The 17,398-nt window shown below is 40.4% G+C and overlaps 1 protein-coding gene across 2 annotated transcripts; it reads left to right on the forward strand.

Annotated features, from left to right (window-relative positions):
* The first annotated feature begins 3,884 nt into the window (after window positions 1-3,884).
* LOC104040705 (ovalbumin) lies at window positions 3,885-9,404 on the forward strand. Of its 2 annotated transcripts, none has more exons than XM_064443482.1 (7): window positions 3,885-4,052; window positions 4,688-4,746; window positions 5,309-5,444; window positions 6,125-6,242; window positions 7,458-7,600; window positions 7,775-7,930; window positions 9,009-9,404. In XM_064443482.1, the coding sequence occupies exons 1-7, from the start codon at window positions 3,885-3,887 to the stop codon at window positions 9,402-9,404; spliced, it is 1,176 nt and encodes a 391-aa protein (XP_064299552.1). The 2 variants fall into 2 exon arrangements, with proteins under 2 accessions (XP_064299552.1, XP_064299553.1); XM_064443483.1 differs by having other exon boundaries at window positions 4,688-4,738; window positions 5,316-5,444.
* Window positions 9,405-17,398: the final 7,994 nt, after the last annotated feature.

A 17,398-nucleotide genomic window follows, 5' to 3' on the forward strand; every position in this document is an offset into this window, starting at 1 on the left:
TTTTATGCCAGATATTCTGGCCAGCTAGAACTAGAAAGCACTTCTGCTCCTCCTGATGTCTGTGGTACCACCTCACCTTTTGAGCTACACAAATGAAATGGGACCCACTCTGCCAGTGGATACAAAAGAGGGAATATGGATAGTTGTTTAAGTGTTCGGTGCCTTGGCTCACTGGTACACCAAACTATTGGGTACTCGGCTAGAAGCTGAGGTACTAGATGAGTTGCCCAGTTCCCTTGCTGTATCCATGTGGCATGCCCTCAGACCAGGCCTCTAGAAAGATTGAAATTTTCCTACTAAAACTGCCTCCTTACTGCCTCCTTCTCAAGGAGATCTTTGACTGTTCTTCTCAGCTGTGGTGGCACTGTCTTAATGCTTTAAAGTATCTGGAAGCATTTCTTTGAGGCTGGATTTCTCCATCACCTGGCTGGCTGGTAAACAGTTCCTTGCCTCAGTGAGAGATTAAACTATCCTTTATCCTTCTTTTCCATGATATTTCACCAGGATGTTTCAGTGTGACAGGACCAGCTGGTCTCCATTGATCTGTATATTAACAAACTGATACAAAAAACTAAGTAGAATACATGTACACAACTCATTACTGGTGTTAGATTGACCAGATGGTGGCGATTTTTCATTAACAATGCACCTGGGAGACTCATTCACCATTCCCTTTCTCCATCAACATACTAATACACATTTTAGAGGTAGGTATAGTGTTTTCTGAGAAGCACCTCTATAATCAGAAAAAAGCAGACAAGCTTCTTAGGCTTTCTTAAAGGCTGAAACAGAAGCAGTAGGCCTGACTTAAAAAAAAAAGTTAGAAGAATTATTCTGTGCTTAAGTATAGATACGTATCTGTCAGATTATCTGTGGGAAAACAAAAAAACCAAACCAAACCAAACCACTGGGCTGATACATGTGGAGTAGAGATTTAACAAAAAATAACACTTCCACTAAATCTTGTCTTGCTTAAGTCCTCAGACTGCCTTGGTGACAACAACTCAGCAAGGAGAATGTTGATTTCAATGTCACATTTATTTTCTCAGAAGGAAGCAGACTGAGGCATAGAAAACTGCACCATCTAAGCTTTTGACAGCAGTATAGGAGCCCACCTCTTCTCCTTAACAGAGATCACAGCCATCTCCATATATGTTCTAAAGAATTATGTCGTACTGACTTTGAGATTTCGCGCCCCACCCCCGTGACTTTTTAAAAATCACATAGTGTTTTACAGAGGTCAGAATGGTTTCTTTACTGTTTGTCCATTCTATTATTTCAATACAGAACAATAGCTTTTATAACTGAAATGCTTTTATAACTGAAATATATTTGCTATTGTATATTATGATTGTCCCACAGACCATGAACACTCCTTTAGCTGGATTTCACAGTTCCTCCATCATTTGCCAGACCATTAAGTTACCCATGGAAGATCTGAGAGATACATTGCAAGTGCATACCACAAAATATATTTGGAATTGACTACTTTTTACATTGTCTGGGGCTATGTTTTGCTTTTACTCCCCGAGAATAAAATAGTTTGCTATAAAACGTTCACACCCACCAAAAGATCTTTTTTAAATATCCCAACTTTTCAAAGAAAATGGGCCTGCATTTGACTTTCATCTCAATTGGTTTTCTCACATGCAATCTTCTTTATTTCCCAGTTTTTTTAGTAGCATAATAGGCCAAGTCCTGTTTTCACTTGCCTTCTGTCTAGCATGGCTCGACTGCATTTTGTACATTCAGAAAGGATCAATTGAAAGAGAGTTCTGGTCTGTTACTAGAACCTTAATAACAAATTGATTAATTATTGACAGATTGACTAATAACTACTAATTATGTTTTCCATCACTGAGGTTGTCACGTTTTTTGCTTTTATTAACACCCCAGTATCAAGTTGCAAATGAGGCTTAAAGGAACATGAACGTTATTTCCCAGTCTTTTCTCCAATTCAACAGTCCTGATGTACTGGTGGAAAACACTTTGTTACATAGAATAAAAAACTAATATTTGCTCTCCCTTCAATCAAAACCGGACTCATTGAAATTTAAAACTGACCTAATCCAATTAAATTATTTTTATGGTGTCAAAGGTCAAACTTCTGAAGGGCAGCAGCGGGTGGGTCACAATTCAGACTGTATAAATTCCGAAGGCCTCAGCCAGTCTGTCTACATACAGCTGGAAAGCTGTATTGCCTTTGGTGCTGAAGCTCAAAAGGTAAGCACTTCTCCAGGAAAATTTACCATCTCACTATGTTATTTACTGCTTGAGCCTAAACTTAAAAGGAAAGCAATTATTGCATTGTGTTTGGTATCTTTAAGGACAGAATATTTACATTCTATTCTCTACAAATCTTCTGACCTGTGTGTACGCGGTCTACACTCTTATTATGTGTAAAACCTGAGTATTTGTTTTCAGTAGACTTTTTAAAAGCTTATTCGTTGTGCTTAAAGTATTATTTTATTTCAGAGCAGCTTATCCTCTTGTTCAGTATCTTTTAAGTTTGATTTTGGCAAAAGAATATCTTCGCTTAATTGGCATCCGATTCAACAGAGTGCACTGAGAGCAAAACTGTGGCATTCAGTGAACTTGCTAGGTTTATTTCAGTGTGAAATTTCTCTAACAGTTGCATCCCTGGAAAATACAGCTGGTGAACACTACACAAGATAAAAATGTGTGTGGGTGTACAGACATATTTTTACAATAATCTATAAATGCGAACTTGTATACAGAAAGTGAGTGAAATGAGTAGGTGAGTGTATGTGCATACTCATGAGCATGGTCACTAAAAATCTGGGTGGGGTTTAATACTCCAAAGACAAACTTGAGATCCCAGCATTAAGCACCTTCATAAGGGGCTAGATTTTGAAAGACAACACACTTTCACAATTTCTGTAAATCACAAGAAGGAAACTAGATTCATGCTGACCTCAAAAGTTGTGCTACACAGGACTCAAACTGTCCAGAACTTTATAGCAGCCTCAGACAGAAACAAATATAAAGCTTTTACTGCTCTATGCCACAAACAAATATTAATTTAACAGCGTTGTATTATGGTAGCCATTGCTATTTTATCATGTCTGCATTTCTATTCTATCTGAGTGTCACAACAAAATCTGATTTCTCAGAAAGGTTATAGTGCAGTATACATAGATATATTTGAGCAAAGCAAGCTGTATCTGAAGGCACAATAGAGTGGAATATGAATTTTGTGCATCAGTCTCTCTTCTAAACCAGGCGACCTTAGACAAATTATATTGCCTATCCATGCTTCCATTACTAAAACAAGGGTAAAGATACAAGTCTTTTAAGATCTACTGACAGTAAGTACTGTGCAACAGATAGATATTTTACTGCACTTGTTTATTTTTAGAAAATAAAAATGGTCAGCTAGCCTCTGCTTTTGCTTATATCTGTCCAAACCTACAGCAAGTCTACTAAAATTTGCACTTTAAATTTCCATCTTTGCAAGTATATCAAAGACAGATCATATTTTCTTGTTTTCATCACAGGTACTACACAGTACCAGGGAATTCTAGTCTCCACTGAATGAAAATAAGTACAGGTAATTGTTGTTTGACTGCTTTGAAAAGGGAATCAGAAATCCCACACAGATTTAAGACCTCTGAGTAACTTTACTGCCAAAAAGGCAACTGAATACAAATGCAGAAGGAAATAGATTTATGAATACAGTTTCTTACATGCATGAGAGGTGCGCATAGCCATAAGCATTTTACCACAGAATGACTTCAAAACTACTTGTTTATATTCCATCACCTAAAAACTATTAAAGTACATTGTGCTGTGTTTGTGTGGCATTCCATCATTACGCTGCTGTTGTACTTCTGCTGTTTGCTCTAGACAACACCGGTTTCAGAATGGGCTCCATCGGTGCAGCAAGCTCGGAATTTTGTTTTGATATATTCAAGGAGCTGAAAGTCCAGCATGTCAATGAGAACATCTTCTACTCCCCCCTGAGCATCATTTCAGCTCTGTCCATGGTCTACCTAGGGGCAAGAGAAAACACCAGGGCTCAGATAGATAAGGTGAGGCTACGGTTATGGATTTTAACATTCCTGCTGCTCAATAGAGCCTTAGCACCCAATTATATGACAATGTTCCTTGCATAGCTCAGAGGCTAAAAAATCTGGATCCAGAGTTATCAAAAGCTGTGGCCATCTCAAACTCCAACAGTGTTAAAAAAATGCATCAGCCAGAAATTTTGAAACTGGATTTAAATTTTAATTTTATCATTGTTAGCGGTAGGATTCTCAAAGAGAATCACATTCCAGTGGTCCTTTGTTTAAAGTAAGGAAAGCAGATAAAATCTCCAGGGAGAGAGCCAAAACATGTCTCTACACTGCAGAATGTTTCACGTGAGTTTTCTATAGGTCTCACCTCCTTTGTAGAGAGTGGCTGGCTTGTTACCTGGAATAAAGTTAATATTACTAATAGCGCACATTGGAGATGATTTCTAGATGCTCAATAGAAAACGAGATCATCTAAGTAGGCAACAGTAGGCACAGCTGTTCACAGATGGTACAGATGGATTGCACCTTTTGAGTCATCCAGCTTCTCAGTTAGCCAATAGGTTTACTTCAAACCTCATGTGTTAATCTCAGTTGCATAACCTTTTTTTTGTCATACCTGTTATTTCAACTACTATTATTTTCAATTGCAGGTTGTTCCCTTTGATAAAATCACAGCATCTGGAGAGAGTATTGAATCTCAGGTACAGAAATAACTTCATCTCCTCTATGTCACTTTGTCCAGGGAGCAAAATCTAGCAGATAAAGCAATCCCTTAGCAGTTCTGACCCCTCTCCAATGAGCAGCTAGTGCTCTGCATCCAGCTGTTGGGGAAACACTCTGTCCAAAAGAATAGAGGGAGAAGGGAGCTAGCAGAGGATTCAGAACAAGTGTAAGATGAAACCCAGCACCACAATACTGGGCAAATAGGGAAAATTAAGATATTTTTATGCTTAGGCAAGGTAGCTGGGTGTTACTGGTTAAATGGGACTGTTCGGGAATGGAGGAAAGCCTACCTGATCTGCTGGAGCTAGATGACTGTAGTGGGTAATTAAGAGTCCCCCTGAGAGTGGGATGAGGAAATTACAGTAGAAAACCAGTACAGAATTGCATATATTAGAAAATTACTACATCAGTGTAGTTATAGTAACAAGACATACAGGATGAACAATAGTTTTGAAACCAGAAGTGTCTGAACTCTTGTCATACAGCTTGAAAAACCAAAGTACTAAAATTAGAATATCATCTATCTTTTTATTTGTATCCATGCCAACGATTCAGTGCAGCACATCTGTAAGCGTCCACACTTCACTTAAAGACATATTCACCCAAATCACCAAATCAAGTGACAATCATTCACTCAGCTTTGCCAGTAGACTTTATGCTGAAGAGACATACCCAATCCTACCGGTGAGTTGGTCTAAGATCTGATCTGAGTTATTTCCATGTCAAAACTGTACCATTTTGTAATGCAAAAGTGCTGTCAGAAGTCTAGGTTCTGCTAAAGAAATTTTCATCCATATGGAAGACAGGATTCATGACTTCTCTCTATCACAGCCCTAACCCTCTACAGTCTTGAGAAAAAATGTGCCTAGCCAAAAAGATGTTTGTGCAAAATACAATCACGATGCAATCATGTCAAGGTATAATTAATAAAGGTAACTTCTCTTGGAAAGAGTTAACTCCAACTGTTTTCTCCACTTGTAAAACAAATTTGAACAGTAACTTCAGGTTCTTAAAAATATGCCAAGTTTTCCTATTGAAAGGAAAATTTTATTAGAAAATAAAAGAAAATACCATTGCAAAGTAAAAAGTCCAAAAGTGGGCAAAATGAAGAAAAATGCTTTGACTGAAATTAATGTAATTTTTGGATCAAACTCGGTGATGGAAAATAATTTCTAAAATTTGAGCATATAATCTTGCTTGAAGCAATGAATGTCAAATTTTAAGATGCTTAAGAACTAGAAAAATGGTTTACTGATTAGCCTTAATAAGCAGATTATTCATATGTGTTGATTTCAGTCTTACATTTCACATTCGCAAAATGCTTTTACATTCTGATCTGAAAACTGCATATTCTTCCTTTGCAGGAATACTTACAATGTGTGAAGGAACTTTATGAAGGAGGCTTGGAAACGATCAGCTTTCAAACGGCTGCAGATCAAGCCAGAGAGCTCATCAATTCCTGGATTGAAAGTCAGACAAATGGTAGGAGCAAGCCAACTATCAGCACAGGGATTTTCCCTTCTGCTACATGAGAACAGCACATGAGAACACTTAAGTCAGGAGACAAAAGAAACCCGAAACCTCCCTCTCTCTTCCTTCTCCTGGATAACAGATCAGTTCCCAGATATGGAACTATCATTAAACGATTTTTTTTTCCTCAGACACATCCCTTTTAGAGGACTCCCTATAACTTTAGGGGCTTTGGGGGTATGCAATACTTGCAGTCCTGATGAAAGGGACAGCACTAGAATATGCTTTGTACACATTGACAAGTGGTTTGACATTAATGTTGAGAATCTGGATATTCTTTCACCTTTGCCCTCAAGCTTCCCAGAGTTGTTGTGTGCCTGTTGAGTAGGGAATGCAGTCATAAGGTACTTGAGAAATCTTAACAGGTAAAGGGCAATGGAAAACCACAGAGTGAAGGAATGGTAGGGAGGTGTATGAAATGCACAGAAAGAGGTATACTACAATTGGGATTTTTAACCCACTGCATCTCAGTGTGGTTCCTCCATTCTTCCAGTCTCTTCCCAGCCCCCTCAAAACATTACTTTCTCCCATGCTTGAAATACATGGCCTGAAGAGCAAACACAGAAAAATGATGCTGAATTTTAACTGATATTAATATTCACAATCACACAACCTCTGGTGTGGTGTCATACTTTGAAAGAGAAAACCAGGCCATGATTAAGCCACTGGTAGGAAGGGACAAAGGGAGGAGCTTGCTATGTGTGTGAGGACTGCGGAATAAACAAGAACAAAGTAAAAGAAGACAGCAGAGCAAAATTCTGGTTTTCTTTCCCACTACCTTCTGCTTTCAACTTTGGTTTGAAGAAAGAAGTATTTGTGTTTACTGTTTGGGTTGGAGATCATCCTGGGATAAAATGTTCCAATGGTTTTTCCAGTTATCCCAAAATATACAGGTTTACTCATTTTAAAACAAGTCAGTCTCTGGGTCTTGTAACTCTCATTATAGTTCTTTACAGAGAGGGAAACAACAGCTATTGCCAACAGCAGTGAGCAAATCAACCTCGGAAGTACAAGATTACAGCTGCAACACCAAAAAATTGTCCCTGCCCTCCACCCTCCTCCCCACAAATTCTATACCCTTTATTTAATGTTGTGATTGCCAAGTAAGATGTGTTATACACAGATGTATTATATAAATGTGTTCTCTTTCCCTATGCATTCTTAAAGGAATGATCAAAAACATCCTTCAGCCGGGCTCTGTGGATCCCCAGACTGAAATGGTCCTTGTTAACGCCATTTACTTCAAAGGAATGTGGGAGAAAGCATTTAAGGATGAAGACACCCAGGCAGTGCCTTTCAGAATGACTGAGGTACATGGGCATACATCAACTTGACGGTGTCTTCTAGAATTTATGAAGAGGATAGACAAGTTCTTACACAATCTTCTAGAACAAGAGCAATCAGTAGTTTTAACCATAAGTAGACATTTCTACACTCTAAGAATAATCTTTGTAAAAACTATGTTATCTTATTTGGTTTTGCAGCAAGAAAGCAAACCTGTGCAGGTGATGCATCAGATTGGTTCATTTAAAGTGGCAGTGTTGGCTTCTGAGAAAATTAAGATTCTGGAGCTTCCGTATGCCAGTGGAGAGCTGAGCATGTTGGTGCTGTTGCCTGATGATGTCTCTGGCCTGGAGCAGGTACGGCCCTGGCAGTTGGATGTCAGAAAACCATAAATATAGTGAAATGTAGGTGCTGCAAAGCCGTTCACAACAAAGTTAATCCTAAAACAATTCACCAGCACAGATCCAAACACTGGCAACATGGCACTGTTGCACAGAAGCATGCAGCTGTCTCAGTGGTCCTGCAGCAGTTTGTGATGAGCATGGATTGCTTAAGGAACTGCTTTGGTGGGTTAAATATTGGTCACTGCAGAACAGCTCGTTCTTCAGCTAAGCGGCTGTTACTCCAGCAGCTTGAACTCTAAAGGTTTTATGTCTTCATTCCTGCACACTGAGGAGCTTCCTGGGAAGTTCATGTTAGCTTTACTAGTTGTAGTTATTGTTCGGTTTGGCAGTGCTCAACATGCTTCCTTCATAACTTCAGAAATTAAACTATCTAAAATCTGAATATGAAGGTGGAATGAATATGGAATGTTTAAAACAATTTCAGATAATAAAATGTACATGACATACTATTGCTGATATGAACAGAATACAGGCATGGGATATTGTCATTAGCAGGCTATAGTTATTCTGAATAGAAGGTTATATAATAAATGAGAGTTCATTGAAATGTTTGTACACTAACTAAAAGAATCTAAGTTACAAAAATGAAGAGGCATTTGAACACAGCTAAATTTCCCCAGTAATAACTGATATTTCAGATATTAGTAGTTGGTTACCATTAACGCCTGGTTACCCGGATGTCTTAAAAGTAGATAGAGCTTACAACTCAAAAGCACAGAATGATTTTTGGAATATATTTCCCAAGGAAAGAAGATAAATAGGGAAGAGCTTTAGGTGAAATTTGGTGAGTAGCCATCTCATTAAAAAATTAACTGGCAGTGAGGCTATTAAAGAAGTAGAAAGCAGGACATAGCAGAGAAAAAAGAGTCATAGTTTGGTTTCCTCTCCTAGATACTGTACACACCTAGAAAAAATGCCATTCCAAGAGCAGTCAGTTTAAGAGAGAAAAAAACCCCACCGCTGGTACTGCATTGCCACAAAGGAAGTTGTGCTCTCATCCCAAAGATCTTTTTTGCTTGTCTCCTTGCAGCTTGAGACTGCAATCACCTTTGAAAAACTCATGGAGTGGACCAGTCCTAATATCATGGAAGAGAGGAAAATTAAAGTCTTCCTCCCCCGCATGAAGATTGAGGAAAAATATAACCTCACATCTGTCTTAATGGCTTTGGGTATAACCGACTTGTTCAGTCCTTTGGCCAATCTGTCTGGCATCTCTTCAGCAGAGAGCCTGAAGATGTCTGAAGCCATACATGAGGCATTTGTGGAAATCTCTGAAGCAGGAAGTGAGGTGATAGGCTCAACAGAAGCTGAGGTGGAGGTTACAAATGACCCTGAAGAGTTTAGGGCTGACCACCCTTTCCTCTTCTTGATCAAGCACAACCCAACCAACAGCATCCTCTTCTTTGGCAGATGCTTTTCCCCTTAAAGAGAAGGAAGCTGAAAGAATTTGTCCCTCACAGCAAGACCCAAAGCACTGCAATATCCAGGGTAGAAGGAAATGCATACTCTCTCTTTCATCCATATTTTCTAAAACTGGAAGGCTTTATTTAAAAGAAAAAATAAGTTAAAGTCAGAGAAATTATGCCATGAAAACAGAGGCCCTTCGCCCTTCATCCTGCAGAGTAATATTATTTACTCATGGATGAAGAATTAAGGGAATGAAAATTGGACCCAAAGAAAGCATGAGCATGAACAGAGATGTTCCTGGTGGAAGTTAACAATAATAGTGCCAAATTGTCACACTGAAAAAAACACAACCCCATTTATCAGCAGAAGTTTTATGGAAAAAATTGCAGCCTTCTAATTAAGCCAGGTTTCCCTAGAGACAAGCATTGTGGTGACTTGTCTGGAATTAGTCACTTGAATGCTCCCAGATTAAACTCAAAACTGTCGCCAACCATTCCTACTCTGACAAGGCACTTGCTTTTGCTTTGTGCTCCTGACACTGCTTTGTAAAGACACATTATAGAAACCTTATAATTCATATTTCTCCTTAAACCTTTTTGGCTCAATCATCATGACCAAATATGGCATGTTACTGTTCAAATTGTTTTCCCTGTATCTATATGTAATGGGTCTTGCCGATGTACTCTTTTGCTCCTTTATTCATAATAATAAAAACATGTTTAAGCAAATGCATTTCATTTGGAGTATTTCAAGTGCATCTGGGTCAGGGTATTATTAATTATACATATAAACTAGGAGACGAGAGGTTGGAGAGCAACCCCACAGAAAGAGGTCTGGGGGTTTGGACCAATGGCAAGTTGACTAAGCATCAACTGTGTGGCCTGGAAGCCAAAAGGACCAACTGTGCCCTGGGGGTACATCAAGCACAGCATAGCTACCCAGTTGAGGGAGGAAATTGTCTCACTCTACGCTGCACCGGTGCGGCCCCACCTCCAGTACTGTGTGCAGTTTTGGGCACCTCGTTATAAGAAGGACATCAAACTATACGAGTGTGTCCAGAGGAGGGTGACCAAGATGGTGAAAGGCCTCAAGGGCAAGACTTAGGAGTGGCTGAGGTCACTTGCTTTGTTCAGCTTGGAGAAGAGAAGGCTGAGGGGTGACCTCATCGCAGTCTACAGCTTCCTCAAGGTGGGCAGCAGAGGCAAAGGTGCTGATCTCATCTCTCTGAGGACCGGCGATAGGGCACGAGGAAATGGAATGAAGATGCATCAGGGGAAGTTCAGATTGGACATTAGGAAGAGGTTTTTCACTGAGAGGGTGGTCAGTCACTGGAACAGGCTCCCCAGGGAAGTGGTCCCAGCGCCAATTCTGTCAGAGTTCAAGGAGCATCTGGACAATGCTCTTAGTCATACAGTTTAGTTTCAGAGAGTTCTGTGAGGAGCAGGAAGTTGGACTTGATCCTTATGGGTCCCTTCCAGCTTGAGATGATGTACGATTGCATGATTCTTTTATCAGAGTTGGTTCACTGCTTACAGACAGATGAGGAATGAGAGTCTGTCCTCGGTCTGGGCTAAGATACAATATTGAGGCCAGTCTTCTTTCAGGAAGGGACCAGCATGACCCATAACCTCTCATGCATGCAACTCAAACTAGTCAGATATAATACTTTCACCACAAACCATGATTCACCCAGTTTCTCTGAAACAGGAGTTGATAAGCAGTTTGGAAGGCAGCTGGATATGTGCAGAATCTACATCCCACTGAGACACAAGACTGCCTTGGAGAACACACGAGAATGGGAAATAGGAAGAAGTTTTCTAGTTATCTTTGTGTTGTGCTTATAAAGCTTTATGTGTTTTTATTTTGTAACTAAAGAGAATAATCATGCTAAGAGAAGCAACGTCTATGGCAAGTTATAGTTTCTCTTCGGAATGAATTATTCTTCCTTTTGTCACTGAAGCAAGAAAGGGAGCAGACCTTTGAGGAGCTGTCACAGAGAAGTACCTGAAGAGTGAAAGAGAAAGGTTTTGGGGCATGAATTTACAGCAAGAAAGCTATGCTCTTTCCTGACTCCAGTTTGCTCCGCATGGCACCAGTGCTGGGTGGTCTGGTGGAATGTTTCTTCAGTTCCACCACACAGTATTTTGCGTGTTCTACTTGTTTTGGCTTCCCCTGCCAGCCCCCAAGATAACACACTGGCAGCACCCGGGGGGCATAACTTGCTGACAGCAAACATGATCTTGCAAAAGGAGGAACATAACATGATATCACCTTCACCACCTATAAATAGTTCGAATATTTTCCTTCACTTTCCTGTATCTTAGTCAACTGCTGTTCAGGAGATAACAAACGGGAAAATTTATTGCAAGAGGGCTAACAATGTGTTCACTATTGTCCTGGAGTTTCTGTTGATCTGTCATGGAAATAGGTCACCTAAAATCCCCAGGACACTTAATTTTCAGCAGATTTGTTCTAAAACTGCACTGTTTCTAGGCTGTTGTAGTTCTTGTCGATTCATTAAAATATACTTCTTCACAAATGGAGGATGCAAAGCAGTACGTCTGCTCCTGTATGTAGACAGATAGATTCAGTGCTGCCTCCTGATTTCCACTGACTTCTCCTGCCAGCAGGAGCAGCCAGCAGGAGAGCAACAAGCAGTCATATTCTTGTCCTCAGTAGTCACTTCCATAAACAGCTGTGCATTCTGTCCATCTCTAATACACAAATAAAAAAAAAAAGAAAACATGCATTCTCAGTCCTATGTTTTCGAAGACTGAAAACTTTGAAACCATTTTGGGACTTGGCAAGTCACACAACCACTAAGGAAGGGATGCTGCAGTCCTCAAATCTCAGGCAGAGAAATATCTGTCTAAGAGCTATAAACTTCAACAGCCTTCCACACCTGAGGCACTGTAGCTTCTGTAGTAAAAGGCATGTAAAGAACAGGCCTCTAAATGACAGGCCTGAATGTAGCCCCAAGTTGGGTGACAGATATCAGACCTCCATCACCCAGCATGGATCAAGTCCTTTCCTTTGTGCCAACAGAAGGGGCTACAGGCTCTTCTCCATCCCCAAAGAAGCAAAACAGTCAGTGCCACGTCCTAGAGACTTTGGCTCTCTGCTGTGGCAGGAAGCACAGGTGGATTACCCTCTCTTTTACCGCAGTATTTCTTTCAGTACAAGTATGGAAGAAGACTCGGACTCACACCTTTAGGACCCATCATAAGAGGCTTTTACTGCTCTACCACCACACCGCATATGTATATTTGTAATTTCACATGTGCAAAGAGACACAATTAATTCAAAGGATTAGTGAGTTGTGCAGATACCAGACCACACTTGTTTGCCTTCCTGCAGTCTTACAGTGGGAAGGTAATCCAGGTAATGAATTTCCATAGAGATGGCAGAATTTTAGCCTGGAGCCTTACTGTTTATTCCAGTCCCAGTTCTTCAAATACATAAGAATGTAAGTAATATTGCTCAGTTGAACAAAGTCAGTTATTTGCAAAAATTGGTCTCCTGAAATTCACAGAGTTAGAGAGTAACTTGGTTTGGAATGGGCAGCTGACAGTCATCTGATCCTAATTTCAAAGATATACCAGGTTGCTCGGGGCTCTTCCCAGTCAAATGGTGCATATCTTAAAGGTTGGAGAATCCACAATGTTCTTATTAATTTCATTTTAAACATTAATCCACATCTCACTAATGTAGAAGTAGTGTAAGCCATCCACCTAGCTTAGTTGTCTCTCACCAAATGAGTGTTGGCCACATGTGAGAATGAGCCCCATCAGTTCCTTCATTTTGATTCTCCCATGGTCAGCCCGCAAAGCTCTCACCATCTTTCCTCACTTTTAACCCTCTTGGAACCAAATCTACAGAACATCTCTGTAAATCCCAAGCTGTGCTTAGTCACACTGTGATCAGAAAATTCCTAGGATGGCTAACAATGCTTAGGAGCAAAGGTGAGACAATATATATCTTCATGCTGTATGTTTTTAGTACCAGTAGGATAATTTATACTTTATCTCCATTTTATTATATGTGGATATCAGTGGGCTATCATTTGTACCTGGCCTCCCTTTTCCTCACTGTTATACTCTTAAACATCACAAGACAAAGACTTCAATACCATACAGTCTAACTCTCTTCTGACATGAACAAATGCTCACAATTGCATACTACCCCCCGGGAAAAAAGATCCCAAACTAATTTTGATCTTTTATTTTTTCAACTTATGCAGCAATTTCCCACTTCTTCTAAAAATTAGCATCAGCAATCCACAGTCTAAAATCAATGCAGGCAAACAAAGAACTTCTATTAGTGGCACCTTACAGATGACAGGAACAGGACCCTGGAGGTGAGCAAATCCTTACACTGGAAGTCTGACTTCTTAGTCACACAGGTAAAATTTCAGTGTTGTGGCTCTAATAAGATGTCAATATGGAGAGGGAGAATAGTGAGGTGTCATATGAGTTCTTGTGAGGAAGGCAGAGATTTGGGAATGTTGTGGTTTAACCCAGCACGCAGCTAAACCCCACACAGCCATTCGCTCACTCCTCACCAGTGGAATTGGGGAGAGAATCAGAAAAAAGGTAAAACTCGTGGGTTGAGATCAAGACAATTTAATACAACAGAAAAAGAAGGGAAAATAATAATAATGATAAAAGAATATACAAAACAAGTGATGCACCATGCTATTGCTCGTCACTCACTCACTGATGCCCAGCCAGTTCCTGAGCAGGTGTTGCACCCTGGGCCGCTGACTCCCCCCAGTTTTTGTTCAGCACAATGTCATACAGTATGGAATATCCCTTTGGCCAATTTGGGTCAGCTGTCCTGGTCATGTTTCCCCCCAGCTTCTTGTGTACCTCCAGCCTTCTCGCTGGCAGGGCAGTATGAGAAGCTGAAAAGTCCTTGACTTAGTGTAAGCACTGCTCAGCAACAACTAAAACACATCAGTGTGTTATCAACATTATTCTCATCCTAAATCCAAACCACAGTATTACACCAGTTATGAGGAATAAAATTAAATCTACCCCAGCTAAGACCAGGACAGGGAATTAAAGGTGAACAAAGAGGGTAGAGGAAGAATCGTTAAACTTCACAGGGCTGTGTGTTAGAGTAGTTCCTCTCTCCTCTTCCCTTTTCTCTCTTTTGTTCTGCCTCATTTCCCTTGGGCATGGTCCATTGCTATCCAGTAACTCTCTTTCCCCGAAGTCCTGACTATCCCCACCACGTCATCCTTTATCCTCCTTTCCCTTCAGCATTCTCTATCTACTCCTTGGGGCAGTGAGGGAACATGGCAGGGCTGGGGTCAAACCTTGTTTCTAAGAGGAGAAATGTCAGGGAGAGGAAGGTTTGGGACTAAGGAAGAATGTGGGAGGACAGCGGTGCCACGCCTACTGCCCAGAGGGATCATCTGCCATGTAATAAGGCTGTGTCAACTACAGAGTCCAAGATGCATATCAGCTGCATCTGCAGGAGGTGGGGTGAGGGCCCATTCCTCTAGCCATAAACAGAGCACAAGTGCCAGATCTGCCTCTCCTTAAACGTACTCTGCTAACTTTCCTTAGCCTGATGTTGCCCCTTTACCAATGAATTCAAATTAGTCTTGGTCTATGGCTTGGTCTGTCTATGTTCCCAGATAAGGAATTAGCAACCACAGAAGCAAGGAATATTAAGAAAGCCTCAGAAGATAAACCCAAAGCTCTAGAAAACGAAGGGAGATAGACCAAGAAGAAAGAAAAGTCTAAAGCAGGGACTATCGCACTGGTTTTAAACTACACAAAGAGAGTTCTGCTTTTGGCTTTGAAAGAGCTAAAAGAGACACAAATACTGGTCCAAAGGATAATGGAGCCATAAAGATCTGTATTCAGCTGAATCACAACTGGAAAGGGCAGCTCGAAAGAGCTTGGAAATGCTTTGGTCACAAAGAGCAGATGATCATCAGGGTATTTTAAAAGAAGGTCCTCAGTGGAATACCTTGCAAGGTCAGACTTTTGCACCTCTCACAAAAGCTTGAGGAACAAAATCAAAACTGTCCATCTCATTTTGTCTGAGAGCAGAAAGGTACATGGGATCATTTTGTCTTACTTGGTGTGTATCATGCCATTAATTTCTACTTGGTCACAGTTATGAAAAGCTTGCTAAGCTGAACCATGCAAAAGGATGCCAGGTGTCAAGAGACTGAGCTCCTTTGTGCAACAGGCAGCACACATAAGAGAAGGAAAGATCTTGCAATGGCAAAGGCATTGGTAAGACATGTTCAAATGATGCTAATGACACTCCAGCTCACCCAAGGTCCTTGTCAGTCTGAGGCAGAAATTCCATTCCAAGCCCCTTTTTGGGCGTTACCCTCTTCCAGGACAGAGGCTTACTGCCTTTGTATGTGCACTTAACCAGGTAGCTCAGATCAGTCCCAAAGGTAGCCTAAAAAGTGTGAAACTACAAAGGGCCAGCAGGTGCCAAGCAGATCAGTGAACAGCTAAGATTTCCAGTACACTTCCACAAGTGAGTATCAAGGAAATTTTCCTGACGAAACTTCTCAAAATACCAGCCGCCTTGTGAAACCCCTGGTGGCTCCACCAGGCAAGAATATTTGTATTTCTGCTGTGTGAAAAAAATAGCAAATGTTTACATGGGTTTCTTGAAGAGAGCCCTTCCTCTATACCCTGCTCTAGCACATCAGCACAAGGCTCCTGTTTAGGATACACTCTTGTTTAGAAATGTGTTTTGAAGATACATTGACTTGATATTCACATTCTTCATCCCACAACACGGAACATCTTGCACTACAGCACTGAAGCCTGGGAGACTCCCATTAACACTAAGCAGGTATCAGCTTTCTGATTCAGTAGTTGTGCAGCTGACGTGCAGTTACACCCTTTGACAGATTTCTTCAGAAAAATGACAAGTTCCGGCTAAAGTGCATACAAGCCACACACACGTCATTACTCATAATGCAGTTCTGTGTATCGTGATTGAGAAATTCAGGCCACTCTTAATATTTTTGATGTTAACTGCTATGCGGGATACTTCAGAAATGCTCGCCGCCTGAGTCATTCAAAGGAGAACTGCACTCTGGCATATGTGAAAAAGGTGTGCACATTCATTAACAGATAAACTATATCTTTTCAGATATAGAGATCAGTTCTTTCTCAGAAGTGCTGCACTTCTTAAAAGGGCTGAAATACTCAGGACAAACACTACCTTTATTAATTACAGTGTCTAAGACAAAGCATGTAGAAGTAATAGTAAAGTATGATGAATTGTGCCAGTACTGTCAAATTTCACCACACCTCTGCTTTCTGCAGGTGTGGAGCGAAATGCCTCAGTAATATTTACACAGGAACCTCACCACACCCTCTGGCAGCTCATAAGGTTTTAAATACTGTTAGAGTATGCCAGCAAGGATTGCTTGGCAAGGGAAGGCTTGCAAACTTACTCGTAGGAGGTACACAACAGATAGCTATCTACTTTGTTTCAAAATAAAGACGTGTGATCTCAACCAACACTTTAAAGAGAAACAAGATACCCAGAGAACTAACCTCTCTCAAACTTAAAAACTATTTCAGATTTCAGATTCCTTATCCTACATAAAAATCTGTTATGGCACAACCCAAAATCTGTTATAATCAGTCTAGTTGAATCATATACATCATTATTTTCTTTCAGTTAACAAGGTTAGGAAAAGCTCATGTCATGCTCTCAACTACACTATGACAGAGGAATCATCCAGAGGAGAGACGTCCTTAGCACAGGAAAGTTCATGTATCTAGTCACTCAGCACCCTTGCTGATCCCTCAGTTTCTGTGCCCCAGTCCTCCTTACAGTTTTTAACTTTAAATCACATGGTGATTTAAAAAAATTACATCAGACCTCCAAAGGGATAAAAATATTGTCAGATTTTAAACTCCTCCTCCTCCCCATGCTTCTTGTATCTCCTGAAGTCCTTTTAAAGGTTTGGAGACATTTAAAATCCTTTCATGTTTAAAATCTACTGGTCCACTCTGG

This window comes from Phalacrocorax carbo, chromosome 2 (genome assembly GCF_963921805.1).
Source record: "Phalacrocorax carbo chromosome 2, bPhaCar2.1, whole genome shotgun sequence".
NCBI classification, from domain to species: Eukaryota; Metazoa; Chordata; class Aves; order Suliformes; family Phalacrocoracidae; genus Phalacrocorax; species Phalacrocorax carbo.